The 20,891-nt window shown below is 45.8% G+C and overlaps 1 protein-coding gene across 1 annotated transcript; it reads right to left on the bottom strand.

Annotated features, from left to right (window-relative positions):
* Positions 1-185: 185 nt before the first annotated feature.
* Positions 186-17,103, bottom strand: LOC120311132 (major histocompatibility complex class I-related gene protein-like). Its single transcript, XM_039350306.1, has 6 exons — positions 16,853-17,103; positions 14,327-14,602; positions 9,367-9,555; positions 6,149-6,430; positions 1,497-1,586; positions 186-600 (listed from the first exon to the last, which is right to left on the bottom strand). Exons 1-6 carry the CDS (start codon positions 17,070-17,072, stop codon positions 551-553), a joined length of 1,107 nt encoding a protein of 368 aa, XP_039206240.1. The 5' UTR covers positions 17,073-17,103; the 3' UTR covers positions 186-550.
* Between the last annotated feature and the right edge of the window lie 3,788 nt (positions 17,104-20,891).

Below are 20,891 nucleotides of genomic sequence, written 5' to 3'. Positions count from 1 at the left end.
AACCGGTCGTAAGTCGAGGACTACGTGCAGCACCGTTTGCAGAATGGGACTGTTGGCGGGCTCAGCAGGGCAGAGACAGCCTGGACAATTCCTATTGGCTTTTGAAAGCCAATAGAATTAGACTCTATTCAAGAGAGTCTATTCTATTGGCTTTCAAAAGCCAATAGAATAAAAGGGAGTAGCACAGCTAAGGAAAAGGGGGGAAAAAATGGCGGATTGCGTTGTTTGGCGACCCCTGTGAAATGGTCGTTTGACCCCAAATGGGGTCCTGATCCACAGAGAACCACTGATCTAGATCATGACCATGAGGCCATAGAGTGGTGACAAATTAGTGCTGGACCGTATGACCCTTTCTGAGGTCATTGTAATTCCAGACCATCATTCGATAAATAGTCATCAGTTGAGGACTACCTGTATCTATCCTTTCTTCCAGGTCTTTCCAAAGAAATCCTGGTTTCACCAGAATCAGGCACAATGAGGTGTATTTAAAAAACATTAATTCCTTGTCATTCGTCCATCTCCCAAGTACTCCTGTAAGAGGCAAAATTGTTCATAGAGAAGCAGCTTCCTCCATCTTACCCTGGCCGGAGCTGTGACTTCCTGGAAAAAGAAAAAGAAAATTGGGAGGTCAGTCTCTTGGCTAGAGGGGAATAGATGGAAAATCTCAGCTCTTTCTGAATCTAGGTTTCTCCTTCCTTCCCTCACATATAAACTAAAACACACAAACAGATACGTTTGAGGGACATAGGAAAGAATTATTATCATTTATATATCTCCACAAAGAACAAAAGTTCTGGACAAACCTTTGTCTGAAATGATATAGGGTTTCCAGCCTGAACAGGGGGGTTGGACTAGAAGACCCCCAAGGTCCCTTCCAACTGTGTTGTTCTATTCTATTCTATTCTATTCTATTCTATTCTATTCTATTCTATTCTATTCTATTCTATTCCATTCCATTCCATTCCATTCCATTCCATTCCATTCCATTCTATTCTATTCCATTCCATTCCATTCCATTCCATTCCATTCCATTTCCATTCCAATTCCATTCCATTCCATCATTCCATTCCATTCCATTCCATTCCATTCCATTATATTCATTCCATTCCATCCATTATTCCATTCCATTCCATTCCATTCCATTCCATTATTCTATTCTATTCTATATTCTATTCTATTCTATAGCACAAATTGCAGCTTCAGGAGCTGCTTTTGTATTTGGGCACACATACACACACATACACAGAAAACTGATGCAACCTCTGATCCCAGCTCTGAACTGGGACTAACATTTAAAGATCAGAAGTCATCCACTTGCTACCTTGAGGACTTAAAGCTGAGTCAAGGCTGAAGTCCCCCCAAAAGCCCAGATCTCAGAAGCTCCTCAAGGGGGCTGGGAAAACATGGGAGAATGAAGCCCAAAAGAAGCTCCCTAAAGGGAGAGACTCAGAAGGCTTTTTCCATCTTCCTTCAATCACCCAAAAAAGGATACTTACTGAAGAATATCAAAGTCCCAACCATCACACACACCAGGACAAGACCAGCCACAACGCAGCCGACGATGAGCCCCAGGTTGGATTCTGGAACTGAATTGGGAAAAAAAGAGCAGATAATTGAAGGAGAACCCCAAACAATAATCTCTATTAGTGGAGAGACTTAATGCAGCCAAAAGACTGGGAATTCCTCAAATTAAAAATTTTGAGGGGCTCCTCTTTTTTTTTTAATTGAAATTTTTTTATTTTTTCCATTTAAACATTATAAAAATACAATACAATTTTAAAATAAGATAAATTCATAACCATTGGTGCGACCCGCCCATTCCCCCCAGGCTGCGTCCACCCTTTCTTAAAACATTCCCTACTTCCCTCCTCTTTCTCTCCTCCCCTCCTACTCTTTTCCCCTCCCCCTCTCCTCTCAATACCCTACTTCCTCTCTACACCTTCTCTCCTCTCATCCCTATCAAAGGGGCTCCTCTTTATGTCCCTCTAATGGTAGCATGAAGACACCTTGCTAACCATTGTTTCAATAAATCCCTGGTTACAAATTAATGTTTGCAATAGTGGTGAATATCTGTGAATATGTAAATAATAATAATAATAATAATAATAATAATGATGATGATGATGATGATGATGATGATGATGATGATGATGATGATGATGATGATGTTGGAAGGGACTTTGGAGGTCATCTAGTCTAACCCCCTGCTCAGGCAGGAAACCCTATACCATTTCAGACAAATGGCTTATCCAGTCTCTTCTTAAAAACTTCCAGTTTTGGAGCATTTACCGCTTCTGGAGGCAGGTTGTTCCACTGATTAATTGTTCTCACTGTCATGAAGTTTCTCTTTAGTTCTAGGTTGCTTCTCTCCTTGATTAGTTTCCATCTGTTGCTTCTTGTCCTGCCTTCAGGAGCTTTGGAAAATAGCTTGATTCCCTCTTCTTTGTGGCAGCCCCTGAGATATTGGAATACTGCTATCATGTCCCCCCCCCCTGTCTACATTTCTACATTTGTCTACATTTTTTCTACATAAATGTCTACATTTCTTTCTTAGAGCAGCAATTTGTTAAATATATGTGTGTGTGTGTGTGTTTGTAATTGATTTTTTACAATAATTATCTTTGTTGCTTAGTAAACCAGGGCTTTTTAACCAGTGGTACGGGTACTACCTGTGGTACATTGGCACCTGGCAGGTGGTACGTGACCATCCTAGAAAAGTGGTAGCAAGGGAGGGGGAATGAGAATGCCACCGGGCGGGCAGGCAGGTGTCTTGCTCGGCTGTGGCTTGGGGGGCACTTTTTTCAGTGCCATTGTAACTTCGAACAGTCACTAAGCGAACTGTTGTAAGTGGAAGACTACTTTATCACTTTTTTCCTTTTTTTTTTTGGTTATCAAGTTTTTGACACCTTGCTAGGCGACTGGTGGTACTCGGATATTGCCATATCCTAAAAGTGGTACAATCGGTGAAAAGGTTGAAAAGCCCTGTAGTAAACAACGTGTTGTCTGGGTTCACATACTTAACAATGATTAATAGTAATTAATTTCTATAATTCCATAGTTAACATGTTAGATAGTAATACACTTCCCTGAGATACATACAGAATTAGATATAGACATGTTTATACAAATAACAATAATATCAGTATATAACATCTTTTCTAACCAGCGTATCGTATTTGCAATTGTCTTCTTATTGAATCAATGCAGAACCTGTTTTTCAATTTCTTAAATTTAGTTTCCCATCAGTATTCAAAATATTCTTGTCAGTTATGATTTTCTCAAAGTTAATTACATTTAAGTGTCCAAACATTTCACTCCCAATATTTTTACATTTCCCATATCATAAAAAAGTGCTATTCTAATTATAAATCACATCCCTCTTACTATAAAATCCATTTATATCCAAAGGTTATCTATTCTTTTAATCATATTCAAATAAATGTTTGGTCAAGTAATACCCCATCTGGTACGTCAAATCATCTGTTCTCTTAAATGTAACTCTAGCCTTCTTCCTTTGCCAAGCCACTTTCCAAGTCAGTGCATTCAAATCACCAAGGAATTTTTCCTGTATTTTTGCGGACCTTGTTTGGAGTGGGAGAGACAATTTAGGTGGAGTGTTTTTGAGGGGGAATTTTGCCCATTTATATTCATTAAACAACTCCCACTTTCCTTCTCCCTCCTCTTTTCATTTTTTGTCTTCCAGACTCTAGTGATTCTCCTGACAACTCTATAATCCATTTTATCAGATCTTCTTTCTTGTCCTCAAATATGTTTTGAAGTCCTGAAAGATAAGGTGCCTTTTCCATTTCCGGTATTGTAACAAAATCTTGCAGATTTTTCTTTGCTTGTACCAGACTGTAAGTCCCTTTGCCTCCATCTTTGGTTTATAGTCTGTTTTCTGACATGTTTGTTCATTTTCTGGGAGTTTTTAAATTGTAAGCTTAAATTAGAAATTTGCTCATTTATGTTATCTAAATTGTTTTTAATGTCATCATGGTTTCTTCTTGTGTCTTCTTTATGTGAAAGAATTGTATTTTGAATTAATTGCAGCATAGCATGCATCTCCTCCTGGAAGGTGTTTACCTTGTCTTGAGGTGTCACTCCTGCAGATCCCTGATATACCAGGCTGGGGCTTCAGATAAGAATATTGGGTGTAGTTTCCTACCTCTTTTAGTTAGATATGCAACATCCATTTTATCTTACATTTAAAAGCAATATTTTAAATCTTTGCAGCATCCCCATGGTCATGTGATCAAAATTTAGATGCTTCGCAACTGGTTCATATTTATGATGGTTGCTGTGTCCTGGGGTCATGTGATCACCTTATGCAATCTTCTGACAGGCAATGTCTATGGGGAAGCCAGATTCACTTCACAACTGAGTTATTAATTTAACAACTTCAGTGATTCACTTAACCCACTGTGGCAAGAAATTTTATAATGGTTCTTCTGCTCAGGGATCCAACAATTATCAACCAGCCAAAATTTGCAGTTCAAAATATTCAACCACCTAAGAATAGTCCAAGAGACTCCCCCCTACAAAAGTAGCTAAAAGTCAAGATTTTTCTTTCTCTGCAAATAGTTCTTAAGCTTAAAAATCAAAGCTCAGTTGATGTTTATAATCCAGGAAGGTCAACAGTTTTTATAACAATTGTAGTTCTCACTTTGTGGTAGATAGCCCAATGTATTTTCCTCTGTTTCCAGCTGTTCTCTATTAAACTAAGAGTCACTGGGCATCAAAGGAACAAGTTGTTATTTGTTTCTGGGTGTCTTGCCAGTTTCTCAGTGAAGGCAATTGTAGTGCTATACTGTGATCCACCACTAGATGTCATTAAGTATTAATTTTCCGACTTTGAAAACAGAAAATTATTTTCTTGTAATTTCATCCCAATACTCTTTCAAAGAGAAAATCTTAATAATTTCAGTTTTCAGGTTTTTCCACACTATATCTTTATATTAGTTCCATTTCAATATATTTCTGGCCCCCATAAAAATTAAAATGCCGCTTCCATCTATGGAAGAGTGGGGCTACAATCCCTTTCCTTCTCACTTTTGGAGGTTTTTTTTTTTTTTTTTTTTTTTGCTTCTTGGGGGTCTTTTCCAGGCAATCCAGCTGTAAAATAGAAAAGACTGATATTCTCACCCAATTCCAAACACGTTATTCACAATCTGTTCTAGTTGATGCTTTTTTGCTTTGGTTGTCAGTAGCTTGGGCTAGTTACAGAAATGCAGCTAGCTTTTCTCCTGCCAGTTTGGAGGGCTTTCCCCAGATCAGCTGGATCAACCGCTGTCTTTCTGTGATTGATGGGGGTCCCCTCCTTCTTCATTGCCCCTCTGGGGCAACTTTAGACCCATTTAGAGTCCCCTGGCAGGACGAAACCAGCTGTGGGGTGCGGAGCCCCACAATTCTTCAGCCGTGTCACTACGACACAAACCTCCCTCAGCAGCAATTTGTTCTTTACAGGACGAAAACCATTTTAGTCTCTGATGGCAAAAAGTCAGAGTGGTAGCCCAAAGAAAATCTCTTTTGGGTGCTTAGCATAACTGCTGCTCCTTTGCTGGAGGCAGGAAACAAAGGAGGGACAGAGGGTAAGAGATGATCTAAGGCAGTGGTTCTCAACCTTTTTAATGCCGCAGCCCCCAACCGGTCGTAAGTCGAGGACTACTCAACCGGTCGTAAGTCAAGGACTACTCAATGTGTAGCACCGTTTGCAGAATGGGACTTTTGGCGGGCTCAGCAGGGCAGAGACAGCCTGGACAATTCCTATTGGCTTTCAAAAGCCAATAGAATAAAAGGGAGTAGCACAGCTAAGGAAAAGGGGGAAAAAATGGCGGACTGCGTTGTTTGGCGACCCCCGTGAAATGGTCGTTCGACCCCAAGTGGGGTCCCAACCCACAGGTTAAGAACCGCTGATCTAAGGGCATTTCATCAGGATTGTCAACTGTTGTGATGGGATTTGTTGCTTCCTTTAAATCACCTAAACCCAATTCTATGGACTGTTCCCTGCAGGTGCACCAACAAACTACATGAGAAAAACCAACCAATTAGAATTCAACTTCACATTTATATACAACTGGGGTCAGATTTCTTTCCCACAATCATCAAGCCTGAAAGAGACCCCAGCCTTTCCCTCCCTGCAGCCTCTCACCCTTCAGGGCCACGTCCAGAGGCTCCTGCAGGCTATCATGCTTCACGTGGCACCGATAGCGGCCCCTCTCTTTGGGATCGATCTGGATGCTGAGCCAATAGTGGTAGGTCCCATCTGCGTTGGGGGCTACAAACCCATGGAGGGTGTCCTGCAGCCAGACCTCCCCGTCCCTTTTCCAGGCGGCATCGATCTCTTTGGGGTAGAAGCCGTAGACCCGACAGATGTGTGTTTCCATCCCATCTTCAGCTGCCATCCTTCTGGTCATCGTCACCACTGGGGGCTCTGCCGAAACAACATCATCAGAATTAACTCTGAGCCCCTCCAGAGCCCGGAAGGTGGATGAAAAATTTGAAGGGGCAGAAAACTCTCCCACTACTTGGTTTTAACTCAAGGATTTAACATACTATAACTACAACATCTCCAGGAGTTTGGGGAAATCTGGAAAACGATCAACCACAAGGACTCCTGATTCTGAGTCCTTCCCAGTGACTCAGTCTGAAGAACCTCTGGCAGCAAATTGAGAGTCCAAGGAAATTCCACCGTGACTGCTTTGAACTCTGACTGATCTTGGGCTACTCTCTTTAGGGGACAGAAATTAGACTTTAGAGTTCCCTTTCAAAAAAAGGTTTCTCCCTACTTTGGGGTTCTCTTCTGCTCCCTCAAATCTTTGACTGCTCTAGGCCTCTTTCCAAGGGACACAACCACAATTTCAAGAGGAGGAGAGTGAGAATCAAAGCAAGTGGCTCAGACAGTTTGCAGTTCATGGCAGGGTACCAGATTATTTGACTTCTCCCCGATTTATGTACTCAGCCTACCAGATTCCAGAGAGGCGGCATGTTATGGCTTCTGTCGCTTCTATTTTTGGTAGGCCGAATGGAGTGTGCCTTTACTCCTATGACAACCCCATTGTGGAATAGCACTTAGACTTCTCGGTGCTTTACAGCCTTCTCTAAGCCCTAAGAGTGATGGCGAACCTTTTAGAGACCGAGTGCCCAAACTGCAACCCCAAACCCACTTATTTATCGGCGGGTGCCAGGTGGGCATGGCCCACTGGGTGGGCGTGGCTGTGGTAGTCATGGCAGATTGGGTGGGTGTGGCCAATCTGGGTGTGGTCACTTCAATGTAGCTCATGGGGAGGGATGCCTGTGGAGGGTGGGCAGGGTTGGGGGAGATCCAGGGTGTCTCTGGTAAGTGGGGTGGTAGGCAGGAGGCTCATCCTGTGGGGTGAGGCGAGGCAGGGTGGGGGTGCCATTGCTATGGGTCAAGGCAAGGGCCAGGGCAGCTGCTGCCTGATACCATCGCCCCCTGCACACAGGCCAGGGAGTGCATGGGGGCTGACGGTTTTCGTCAGCAGCCACAGTCCTCCAGCCCCTTGACTGGCACACTCTGGAGCTCAACAGCCCGCCATCAGCAGTTCAAAGAAGCTGCCTCTGAGCTGGATGGCCGGCCGACAGCTGAGTAGGCGATGCAGTGGGTTGTGCCTGGGAAAATGGGAGCATGCGAGACCAGGAGGGGAGGGACAGAGGGGAGGGAAACCAACCATGCCGGGATGCATCTGACCACGTGGGACCTCAGCGAGTTAGCAGGCGGCTGGTTGAAGAGGGACAGTTGCCATCTCCAAGGCATGGCATGCGTGCCCACAAACAGGGCTCTGGCACGCATGCCATAGGTTCGCCACCACTGCCCTAAGCCCCCTCTCAGCATATTGCCTCCAACTACCTGGTTCCTCATTTTACCAACCTCGGAAGGATGGAAGGCTGAATCGACCTTGAACCAGTCAAGATCGAAGGAGTTGAACTCCTGGCAGTGTGAGCAGCGTTAGCCTGCAATACTGCATTCTAACCACGGTGTCACCACAGCGCCAATCTTTTCTCCCCTGAAGTGAGGTTAGCCCAGTGCTTCTCAAATAGTGGGGCGTGCCCCCCCAGGGGGGGCGCGAGGCTCTGTAAAGGGGGGCTCGTTTGACCTCGGCAAATACTGTCATATTGGATTTCTAGATCGGATCATCCGACTCACTCGCAAGCGGCAGCCCGACGCGGAGGACAACATGACTGCCAACGCACGTGACACATGCAAAGGACCTGATTGGATAGACATGATGCTCTATCCTGATTGGCCAAACCTGCCCGTGTGACTTTTAGACCCGGAAATCGGTCCTCTGTACTGAAAAAAATTTTTTACAGTCGCGCGGGGGGCGCGAAATGTTTTCTTCTTCCTAGGGGGGCATGACAGAAAATAATTGAGAAGCACTGGGTTAGCCTCATCACTGTTGAACCTCTGGAGGTTCTTTGGTTATGTGGAGACCCCAGTTCCAAATGGGATAACTCAACACAATAAGTGTTATCCGCCACTATTTCTTTGACACAATTTCCATTGATAAAAATGAAAACAAAGTCCAAGAAACAGTGGCGAATAACATTTTTCACATTGAATTATCCCACATGGAATTGTCCTGGAGCAAGTTGTCCCATAGCAAGCTGGCCACGGTGAGTTGGCTGCGATGAGATGGCCATGGTGAAATGGCCACTGTGAGTTGGCTGCAGAGAGTTGTCACAGACCCTTAGGCTGATCATCTTCCTGTAAATCTTCTTTATCTTCCATGTCCGAGCTGGCCAGGACAAAATAACCTTCGGCTACTAATGTGGTTTATTTATTTATGAGACTTATATACCGCTTTAAGTGCAAGCACTCTCTAAGCGGTGTACACCAGTAAGCAATGTATATATATATTTACATTGCCCCCAACAATCTGGGTCCTCATTTTACCTACCTCGGAAGGATGGAAGGCTGAGTCAACCTTGAGCCGGTGAGATCTGAACCGCTGACCTGCTGAACACAGTCAGCTAAAGTGGCCTGCAGTACTGCACTCTAACTGCTGCGCCACCTCGGTACTTCCTGGCTTTGTATATGTAGAAGCCATTGTGAAGACAGACATGAGGTGATGTGTCCCAAAAGAGCCACGGGGTGAGTCTACAGGACAAAATAACCTTTGGCTACTAATGTGCTTTCACTGAATAGTAGTCCTGTTGTCTCATTGTGGGCAGTGAACAGGACACTTCCAAGTACTTTTGCTGTCTGATCCTCACAGAGACCCGCCAGGCAGAGGCTGCATTTCCTGGTCCATTGAATAGCGGCCAGCATCCAACTCTAGATAAGGGACCCAAAGGGGCCAAACCTGTCATAAAGGGGGAAAGTCCATCCTGGACACAGATGCTCACCTGTCCTCAGCAGCACCTCCTTCCCGTATAACAGGCACTTCTCTAGCATCTCAATGCAGATCTTTCTATCGTAAGGATGCATGCGGTAGCTGTCTCTGAGCTCCCGATCATAAGCTATCTGAAGAAACCCTTCTTTGCTCCCATCTCCCTGGAGATCACAGCTTGCAATCTCCTGTATGATGTGAACGCCTGAAAGGGGGACAAGATAATGGTTTGAGGAATCCTCAGGAGAGACAGGTATCTCCATTCTTGCAGGGACTTTGACTCAGGAGGGAGCCAGCAAGAAAAGGGATGAATAACAAAATGAAAGAAATGCATTCCCCCCCCCCCCATGAAGCTACTGGAGAGACATTCCCCTAAATATGAGCCAGCCGTGTGCTGCAGCTGCCAAAAAGGCCAACACAGTGCTAGGCTGCATTAACAGAGGGATAGAATCAAGATCACGTGAAGCGTTAATACCACTGTTCAATGCCTTGGTAAGAGCACACTTGGAATACTGCATCCAGTTTTGGTCACCATGATGTAAAAAAGATGTTGAGACTCTAGAAAGAGTACAGAGAAGAGCAACAAAGATGATTAGGGGACTGGAGGCTAAAGCATATAAGGAATGGTTGCTAGAATTGGGTATGTCTAGTTTAACGAAGAGAAGGACGAGGGGGGACATGATGGCAGTATTCCAATATCTCAGGGGCTGCCATAAAGAAGAGGGAACTAAGCTATTTTCCAAAGCACCTGAAGGCAGGACAAGAAGCAACAGGTGGAAACTAATCAAGGAGAGAAGCAACCTAGAACTAAAGAGAAACTTCCTGACAGTTAGAATAATTAACCAGTGGAACAACCTGCCTCCAGAAGCGGTGAATGCTCCAATACTGGAAGTTTTTAAGAAGAGACTGGACAACCATTTGTCCGAAATGGTGTAGGGTTTCCTGCCTGAGCAGGGGGTTGGACTAGATGACCTCCAAGGTCCCTTCCAACTTTACTACTATTACATTGAGCCTCCCCATTCACCCTGTCCCCAAATCGCACTTTGAAAGTCTCCAGATCATCCCCCCCTCCCCATTTTCCTCCATCTTCTCCTTCCTCCAAAGTCTCCTTCTAGGGCAAAAGGAGAAACAGGCGCACCTTTGCACAAGTTCATCTGTTGCACCAGTTGCGACCCTACCTGGACCGGGAGGCTCTCCTTACAGTCACTCATGCCCTTGTCACCTCACGCCTGGACTACTGCAACGCGCTCTACATGGGGCTACCCTTGAAAAGTATTCGGAGACTACAGTTGGTCCAGAATGCAGCCGCGCGAGTGATAGTGGGTGTTCCTCGGTACACCCACGTTACACCTATCCTCCATGAGCTGCACTGGTTGCCTATTGGTCTCCGGGCCCAATTCAAGGTGTTGGTTATTACCTTTAAAGCCCTATATGGCTCAGGGCCAGGCTATTTGCGAGACCGCCTACTACCTCATAGTTCCCTTCATCCGGTTAGATCCCACAGGCTGGGCCTCCTTCAGGTCCCGTCGGCCAAGCAGTGCCATTTGGCGGGGCCGCGGGGGAGGGCTTTCTCTGTGATGGCGCCCACGTCTTGGAACCAGCTCCCCCCCCAGAGATTAGGACCGCTCCCACCCTGTGGTTTTCCGCAAGCTGCTTAAGATCTGGCTTTTCCGGCAGGCCTGGGGTTTATAAAATCTGACCCCTGGATGAATGTTATTGTATTGTTTGTTGTTAAGTTATATTGTGTTTTTATTGTTAGCCGCCCGGAGTCCTGCGGGAGTGGGGCGGTCTATAAATTTTAATAAATAAAATAAAATAAATCTTTGTCTCAGATTCACAGAGTCCCAAATCCGCTTTCTGGAGGCTCAGTGCAGAGACAAATGTCCAGAAGTGGGGAGAGGGCAGAGGGGCCCCCCACCACCCATGTCAAACTCACAAGAGAGGCTCCTCACAAGCAAGCCTATTTGCTTGCAACCCTCCCCTAAATAAGATTCTTTGAAAGTGAGTCTTTGATCCCAGGGATAGAAAAGGGGGGGGGAGAAATTCCCTTCTGAAAGGAGCCCCACCAAGAGAGCAGCGTGGGAGTTCGGTCTGATTTGAAGCCACAGCAGCTGTAGCTGCTCAGGAAGGGCTCCAATTGGGGGGCTTCTGTCTTTTCTATCTCTCCCCCCCCAGGAAGGAATGGATGCATGGAGTGGATCTGTGCCCTTTCAAGAGCCCCCACCCCACCCTTACTTAGCCTCCTTGACCTCTTCTTCCAACCGGAGATGAAGAAGCACCTGCTTGAGCAGGCGGTTGGAATCATAATCACAATCACAATTATAATCATAATCATAAAAATTGGAAGGGACCTTGGAGGTCATCTAGTCCACCCCCCTGCTCAGGCAGGAAACCCTATACCATTTCAGAAAAATGGCTGTCCAGTCTCTTCTGAAAAACTTCTGCTGTTGGAGAATTCACAACTTCTGGAGGCAGGTAGTTCCACTGATTAATTGTTCTAACTGTCAGGAAGTTTCTCCTTAGTTCTAGGTTGCTTCTCTCTTTCTTCTCTTCCATCCTTCCTTGTCCTGCCCTCCGAATAGCTTGACTCCCTCTTCTTTGGGGCAGCCCCTGAGATATTGGAACACTGCTATCGTGTCACCCCTCATCCTTCTCTTCATTAAACTAGACATACCCAGTTCCATCAAACGTTCTTTATATGGTTTAGCCTCCAGACCCCTGATCATCTTTGTTGCTTTTCTCTGTGCTCTTTCTAGAGTCTCAACATTTTTTGTTTTTTTACATCGGGGTGACCAAAACTGGATGCAGTATTCCAAGTGTGGCCTCACCAAGTTGTTATAAAGTGGTATTAATACTTCACGTGATCTTGATTCTATCCCTCTGTTAATGCAGCTTAGCACTGTGTTGCCTTTTTTGGCAGCTGCAGCGCACTGCTGGCTCACATTTAAGTGATTGTCCACTAGGACTCCGAGATCCTTCTCACAGTTACTACTATTGAGCAAGATACCAGCTATACTGTATCTGTGCACTTGGTTTTTCTTGTCTAAATGTAGAACCTTATTTTTTCAGCATTGAATTTCATGTTGTTAGATAGCACCCAAGTCTGTCCAGATCCTCCTGTATCCTAAGCCTGTCTTCTGGAGTGTTGGCTATTCCTGCCAGTTTGGTGTCATCTGCAAATTTGATGAGTTCCCCATTTATCCCCTCGTCCAAATCATTGATGAAGATGTTGAAGAGCACTGGGCCCAGAACAGAGCCCTGGGGTACCCCACTACACGCTTCCCTCCATGTAGATGCGGTTCCATTGAGGACCACATGCTGAGTACAGCCGGTCAGCCAGCTACGGATCCATGTGGTGGTGATGCTGTCTAACCCACATTTTTCTATCTTCTCAAGTAGTAGGTTGTGATCTATTTTATCAAATGCCTTACTGAAGTCCAAGTAAATTATATCCACAGCATTCCTCTGGCCCACTAATTTTGTCACCTGGTGAAAGAATGCAATGAGATTTGTCTGGCATGATCTGTTTTTGACCAAACCCATGTTGGAGTAGAAGACCTTCAAGGTCCCTTCCAGCTCTGTTCTGATCAATTGTTTACTTACCCCTCAAATAAGGGGGTGGCAGAAATGCTTCTCCTTGGATAGAATGAGTCTGGTGGGGATCTGGTGTCCCCAGGGAGATCAAGGTGTATTTGATCCCTCATTTGTCTGGTGTGGAAATAGACAGAAGGACCTTCCACCAGGAGCCTCTTAGGAACCACTGGGGGGGGGAGCATGTCACTCCCTTCTTCCCTCACAGCAGGAGGTCCTCCAATGGCAAACCGGGCACGGCCAATGGTGGGAGCCTAAATGTCCCATTCCGTCCACCAAGGCCGAGTCAGTCTGTTTCTTCCTCTTTAGCTTGTTTTCTATCACTCCTGTGCTCTACTGCTTTTTTTTAAAACTTTAACATGTATTTATTTATTTGTTTGTTTGTTTATTGCATTTATGATTACCCATCCACCTTTAATAACGATAAATCTAAGGGACTGGCTTGGATAAAACTCAGCAGCACTTTTTCATGTGGCTGCTGATAAAAGCAGGATCACTAATGTGATCGCTAACATCCAATAACGTTTATGGAAGAAGAAGAAGGAGGAGGAGGAGGAGGAGGAGGAAGAAGAAGAAGAAGAAGAAAAAGAAGAAGAAGAAGAAAAAGAAGAAGAAGAAGAAGGAAGAAGAAGAAGAAGAAGGAAGAAGAAGAAGAAGAAGAAGGAAGAAAGAAGAAGGAAGAAGAAGAAGAAGGAGAAGGAGAAGAAGAAGGAAGAAGGAGAAGAAGAAGAAGAAGAAGGAAGGAAGGAAGAAGAAGAAGAAGGAAGAGGAAGAAGAAGGAAGAAGGAAGAAGAAGAAGAAGAAGGAAGAAGGAAGAAGAAGAAGAAGAAGGAAGAAGGAAGAAGGAAGAAGGAAGAAGGAGAAGAAGGAGAAGAAGAAGAAGAAGGAAGAAGGAAGAAGGAGAAGAAGAAGAAGAAGGAAGAAGGAGAAGAAGAAGAAGAAGGAAGAAGAAGAAGAAGGAAGAAGGAAGAAGGAGAAGAAGAAGGAAGAAGGAGAAGAAGAAGAAGAAGGAAGGAAGGAAGGAAGAAGAAGAAGAAGGAAGAGGAAGAAGAAGGAAGAAGAAGAAGAAGAAGGAAGAAGGAAGAAGAAGAAGAAGAAGGAAGAAGGAAGAAGAAGAAGGAAGAAGGAAGAAGGAAGAAGGAGAAGAAGAAGAAGAAGAAGAAGAAGAAAGAAGTAGAAGAAGAAGAAGGAAGAAGAAGAAGAAGAAGAAGAAGAAGAAGAAGAAGAAGAAGAAGAAGAAGAAGAGAGCAATAAACATATTTTCAGAATAACTTTTTAAAAAAGTTAGGAAACAGCCTTTAACCTGGAAGTGACCCACTTCCTTCCCCTCTCCTGCTATTGGTGGGGAATATGGGGCAGGAAGAGCCACCTGATCCACCACTCACCTTTGCTCTGATTGTAGTGAGTCCTCAGATTCTCCAGGTTTTCTCTGAAGTTATTATCATTGTTTCGAGCTATATCGGTCAGAACCTGCCAGTACTGCGGAATATCGTTCCTCATCTCTTCCATCCAGGAGACGCGAGGCTGAACGCTCCTGCTGTCGCTGTCGTAGTGAGCCAAGATCTGACCATCCATATGCGCCAGAATAACCAACTGGGACAGTTCCTGACTGGGCTCCAAGATGGCGAAGAGGGGAATCTTGAGGGAATGGGAAGAGGAGCCTGAAAAAGGACCCAGAGGGGCAGAGTTAGGGGGCTTCGGCTGGGGGACTCCATTGCTGTGGGACACAGCAGGCCCCATGATTAGATCTGGGAAGGAAGAGAAAGAGATGGGGGAGGGGTGGAGAGGAGAAAGGGAAAAATGAAGGAATAGATGATGGAAGAGGAAGAGGAGGCAGAGGCTGGAAAGAGGGAGGGAAGGAGAGGCAGAAAAGCAGCTTCTGAAGGGGTTGGGGGGAGAAGTTGAGAGAGAAAGGGAAGAGGAAGCAGGATCAAAGGGAGGACAGGAACGCCAAAATCTACCTGCCCCCCCTCAATTGTGCCCTTCCGTCTTCCAGCAAGGCCTCATACAGACTGCCCTGAGGAGGCTGCAGTCACTCACAGGGAGAAGAGGGGTTCCGCCCGCAGAATAGCAAGCAATAGCAACACCACAGACTTATATACCCATTCATAGTGTGTTACAGCCCTCTCTGAGCAGTTTACAACATAAGCCCATTGCCCCCCAACAATCTGCGCCCTCATTTTACCAACCTTGGAAGGACAGAAGCCTGAGTCAACCTTGAGCCTGGTGAGATGATAATAGTAATAGTAGTAGTAATAGTAGTAATAATAATAAAAACAACAACAACAACAATAATAATAATGTTGGAAGGGACCTTGGAGGTCATCTAGTCCATCTCCCTGCTCAGACAGCAAACCCTATACCAGGGGTAGGCAACCTTGGCTCTTTTATGACTCATGGACTTCAACTCCCAGAATTCCTGAGCCAGCCAAGCTGGCTCAGGAATTCTGGGAGTTGAAGTCCAGGAGTCATAAAAGAGCCAAGGTTGCCTACCCATGCCCTATACCATTTCAGACAAATGGCTGTCCAGTCTCTTCTTAAAAACTTCCAATGTTGGAGCATTCACAGCTTCTGGAGGCAGGTTGTTCCACTGATTAATTGTTCTAACTGGCAGGAAATTTCTCCTTAGTTGTAGGTTGCTTCTCTTGTCGGTTAGTTTCCACCCGTTTCCACCCGTTGCCTTCAGGTGCTTTGGAGACTAGCTTGACTCCCTCTTCTTTGGGGCAGCCCCTGAGATATTGGAACATGGCTATCATGTTCCCCCTCGTCCTTCTCTTCATTAAACTAGACCTACCCAATTCCAGCCACCGTTCCTTAGATGTTTCAGCCTCCTGTCCCCTAATCATCCTTGTTGCTCTTCTCTGTACTCTTTGTAGAGTCTCAACATCTTTTTTTACATCGTGGTAAAAAAGGAGGCTAAAACATATAAGGAACGGTTGCTGCAATTGGGTATGTCTAGTTTAATGAAGAGAAGGACGAGGGGGGACATGATAGCCGTGTTCCAATATCTCAGGGGCTGCCACAAAGAAGAGGGAGTGAAGCTATTTTCCAAAGCGCCTGAAGGAAGGACAAGAAGCAATGGGTGGAAAATAAGGTTCTACATTTAGACAAGAAAAACCAAATGCACAGATACAGTATAGCTGGTATCTTGCTCAATAGTAGTAACTGTGAGAGGGATCTCGAAGTCCTAGTGGACAATCACTTAAATATGAGCCAGCCGTGTGCTGCAGCTGCCAAAAAAGGCAACACAGTGCTAAGCTGCATTAACAGAGGGATAGAATCAAGATCACGTGAAGTATTAATACCACTTTATAACAACCTGGTAAGGCCACACTTGGAATATTGCATCCAGTTTTGGTCACCACGACATAAAAAAAAAAAAATGTTGAGACTCTAGAAAGAGCACAGAGAAAAGCAACAAAGATGATCAGGGGTCTGGAGGCTAAACCATATAAAGAACATTTGATGGAATTGGGTATGTCTAGTTTAATGAAGAGAAGGATGAGGGGGTGACACGATAGCAGTGTTCCAATATCTCAGGAGCTGTCCCAAAGAAGAGGGAGTCAAGCTATTTTCCAAAGCGCCTGAAGGCAGGACAAGAAGCCATGGGTGGAAACTAACCAAAGAGAAAAGCAAGCTAGAACTAAGGAGAAACTTCCTGACAGTTAGAACAATTAATCAATGGAACAACCTGCCTCCAGCTCTGAATGCGCCAACACTGGAAGTTTTTAGGAAGATACTGGACAGCCATTTGTCCGAAATGGTAGGGGGTTTCCTGCCTGAGCAGGAGGTTGGACTAGATGACCTCCAAGGTCCCTTCCAACTTTACCATTATTATTATTATTATTCTGGATGCATTCCTACCAGCAGAAAAACGGGGCAGAACCCCTTACACCTTGGAAGGGACTCACCGAGGCACATCTGCTGGAGAGCGACCACCCCCAGCAACAGGAGCCAGAGGGGCGCAGAGCGCAGAGCCATCCTGTCCGTCATCCTCAACCTGCGCTCCGCTCTCCTGCAGTCAACAAGGCAAAGAAAGAGGCGCTCGGGGCGATCAATAGCGCAATAATTCAGAGCGAGCCGGTGATTGGCTAAGCTCAACCAGTAAGAAAAAAACAACAACATTCCCATGACGTTTACGGTTGCTAGGCAGACAACCGGGCAAAACTTGTGAGGAAAGCTGCAAAAGGGAAGCGAAAGACGTTTCCTCTGAGTCAGGCGTTCAAGAACATCCCATTCCAGGAATTCCCCGTCGTGGGGGAGGGGCGGATCTGCGGGGGTCAAAGAGTCCGAGAGTTATCTGTTCCTGGGGGGGGGGGGGGGAAGAAGAAGGGACAAAGAGGCCGCGTCCCTTTCAGATCCCGCCCAGCCCCCGCCCCCCCCCCGCCCCGCAGTCGAGGATCAGGTGAAGATCAGGAACCGCAAGTGATCTTCCCTTGGGCTGAAAACGCTCAGAGGCTCTTGGGGCATCTTCAAGGCGAAGACACGTCTTCCTGTGGAAATAATAATGATGATGATGATGTTGATGTTGGAAGGGACCTTGGAGGTCATCTAGTCCACCCCCCTGCTCAGGCAGGAAACTCTAGACCAGTGGTTCTCCACCTGTGGGTCGGGACCCCATTTGGGGTCGAATGACCATTTCACGGGGGTCACCAAACCACGCTGTCCGCCATTTTTTTCCCTTTTCCCTAGCTGTCCTACTCCCTCTTATTGGTGGCCACACCCACTTGGGGGTCACCACAACATGGGGAACTGTATTATGGGGTCACGGCATTAGAAAGGTTGAGAATCACTGCCCTAGACCATTTCAGACAAATGGCTGTCCAGTCTCTTCTTAAAAACTCCCAGTGTTGGAGCGTTCACCCACTTCTGGAGGCAGGCGGTTCCACTGGTTAATTGTTCTCACTGTCAGGAAGTTTCTCCTTAGTTCTAGGTTGCTTCTCTCCTTGCTTAATTTCCACCCGTTGCTTCTTGTCCTGCCTTCTAGTACTTTGTAGAATAAGTTAGTAATAATAATAATAATAATAATAATAATAATAATAATAATAATAATAAAGTTGGAAGGGGCCTTGGAGGTCATCTAGTCCAACCCCCTGCTCAGGCAGGAAACCCTATACCATTTGGGACAAACGGCTGTCCAGTCTCTTCTTAAAAACTTCCAACATTGGAGCATTCACCGCTTCTGGAGGCAGGCTGTTCCACTGGTTAATTGTTTTCACTGTCAGGAAGTTTCTCCTTAGTTCTAGGTTGCTTCTCTCCTTGATTAGTTTCCACCCATTGCTTCTTGTCCTGCCTTCAGGTGCTTTGGAAAATAGCTTGATTCCCTCTTCTTTGTGGCAGCCCCTGAGATATTGGAACACAGCTATTATGTTCCCCCCTTGTCCTTCTCTTCGTTAAACGAGACATACCCAATTCTAGCAACCGTTCCTTATGTTTTAGCCTCCAGTCCCCTGATCATCTTTGTTGCCTCCTTGACCTCTACTTCCAACCGGAGATGAAGAAGCATCTGCTTGAGCAGGCGGTTGGAATCATAATCACAATCACAATTATAATCATAAAAATTGGAAGGGACCTTGGAGGTCATCTAGTCCACCCCCCTGCTGAGGCAGGAAACCCTATACCATTTCAGACAAATGGCTGTCCAGTCTCTTCTGAAAAACTTCCGCTGTTGGAGGATTCACAACTTCTGGAGGCAGGTTGTTCCACTGATTAATTGTTCTTACTGTCAGGAAGTTTCTCCTTAGTTCTAGGTTGCTTCTCTCTTTGGTTAGTTTCCATCCTTTCTTGTCCTGCCCTCCGAATAGCTTGACTCCCTCTTCTTTGGGGCAGCCCCTGAGATATTGGAACACTGCTATCGTGTCACCCCTCATCCTTCTCTTCATTAAACTAGACATACCCAATTCCATCAAATGTTCTTTATATGGTTTAGCCTCCAGACCCCTGATCATCTTTGTTGCTTTTCTCTGTGCTCTTTCTAGAGTGTCAACATTTTTTTTTTTTACATCGTGGTGACCAAAACTGGATGCAATATTCCAAGTGTGGCCTTAACAGGTTGTTATAAAGTGGTATTAACACTTCACGTGATCTTGATTCTATCCCTCTGTTAATGCAGCCTAGCACTGTGTTGGCTTTTTTGGCAGCTGCAGCACACAGCTGGCTCATATTTAAGTGATTGTCCACTAGGACTCCAAGATCCCTCTCACAGTTACTACTATTGAGCAAGATACCAGCTATACTGTACCTGTGCATTTGGTTTTTCTTGTCTAAAATCTTGTCCTGCCTTCAGGCGCTTTTGAAAATAGCTTGACTCCCTCTTCTTTGTGGCAGCCCCTGAGATATTGGAAGAGTGCTATCCTGTCCCCCCTTGTCCTTCTCTTTGTTAAACTAGACATATCCAATTCCAGCAACAGTTCCTTATATGCTTTAGCCTCCAGTCCCCTCATCATATTTGTTTCTCTTCTCTGCACTCTTTCTAAAGTCTCAACATCTTTTTTTTTTGATGATGATGATGATGCCTTTACATTTCCTGCGGGGAGTAAAGTGTGAGGAAGAGCCAGTGGGGTTTTTTTCAGAGCTTGAACCATCTTCTGCTGTGGTCAGCCTCCCCCTGAGCATGTACAGAGTGAGAATAAGGCCGTGCCTGGGGGGAAGAGGAAGGGCCTTCTGCCTCCCTTTCGTGGCCCTGTATTTCTACCGACGAAGAAGGCTGAGACCATTAAGGGGACCTTCCAATCTGTGGACATTGGCGTCTGCAGAGTGAGCCTCACCTTCAGATCCTCGCTTTTCTGTCTGATGTCACAGCAGGTGTAAAGCTGGTGGACAGAATGTTTCTTAGTGGTAGAAAGGCTTTTCCCAGTCGAAAACATTGCAACAGCTACTGCTCTTCTCAGAATTGCTCCGAAGCCTAGAAAGTGCCCTTTAAAAAAAAAAAATAAAATCATGCAAAGCTTTGCTTCTGCTGTCATTCTGACTTTTCCCAGACTTTCTGCCCTCCAGAAACATCCTTTTCCTGATTTTCCAACCAGAAAACTAGCAAACACAATCTTTCTGAAAGATAGTTTCCCCCCCCCCCAAGGCTTTTACCATTCAGGAGAACCACATTCATTAGCACTGTAGCGCAAAAGCGAGCGAATATAATATCTCTGAAAGGTAGAAAGGCTAGTCCAGTGATGGCGAACCTTTTAGAGACCGAGTGCCCAAACTGCAACCCAAAACCCACTTATTTATCGCCGGGTGCCAGGTGGGTGTGGCCCCCACTGGGTGGGGGTGGCTGTGGTGGTCATGGCAGATTGGGTGGGTGTGGCCAAGGTGGTCAGGTGATCACCTTGATGTTGCTTGTGGGGAGGGACACCTGTGGGGGCCGGGTAGGGTTGGGGAGATCCAGGGGGTCTCTGGCAGGTGGGGCGGTGGGCAGGAGACTCGTCCTGCTGGGTAAGGCAAGGCAAGGGTGCCATTGTCATGGCAAGGTGAGGCCGGTGCGGCTGCTGTCTGACACCATTAACCGCTGCACACGAGGCCAGTGAGTGCATGGGTGCTGGGATCTGTCCATGTGGGACCTCAGCAAGTTAGCGGGCAGCTGGTTGAAGAGGGATGGTTGCCATCTCCGGGGCATGGCGCATGTGCCCACAGAGAGGGCTCTGAGTGCCGCCTCTGGCATGTGTGCCATAGGTTCGCCACCACTGAGCTAGTACATAGAGAAGGGAGGGGACCCAGTGTGTTGGGCAAGAGAAAGAATGTTTTTGGGATTGGAGCTTCTTTTCTTTAGCCCAGTGGACCAGTTGTCTTCCGTGCACAGAGGAGACGGGAAGGCCTGTGATGGGCTGAAATTAGGAAGCTCAGAAATTCACAGGGGTGAGCTGCCTTGCCCTCTTTTGACACTTTCGCTCTATCGACTTAAAAAAAAAGTGCAGTTGCTCAGTGACCACAATCAGGAGAGATCGGGATAGTGGT

The sequence above is a fragment of the Crotalus tigris genome, unplaced genomic scaffold (assembly GCF_016545835.1).
Source record: "Crotalus tigris isolate CLP2741 ecotype Arizona unplaced genomic scaffold, ASM1654583v1 scf7180000018317.730465, whole genome shotgun sequence".
NCBI classification, from domain to species: domain Eukaryota; kingdom Metazoa; phylum Chordata; class Lepidosauria; order Squamata; family Viperidae; genus Crotalus; species Crotalus tigris.
The sequence above is the reverse complement of the archived record's forward strand: the minus strand, read 5'-3'. Positions and strand labels throughout refer to the sequence as shown.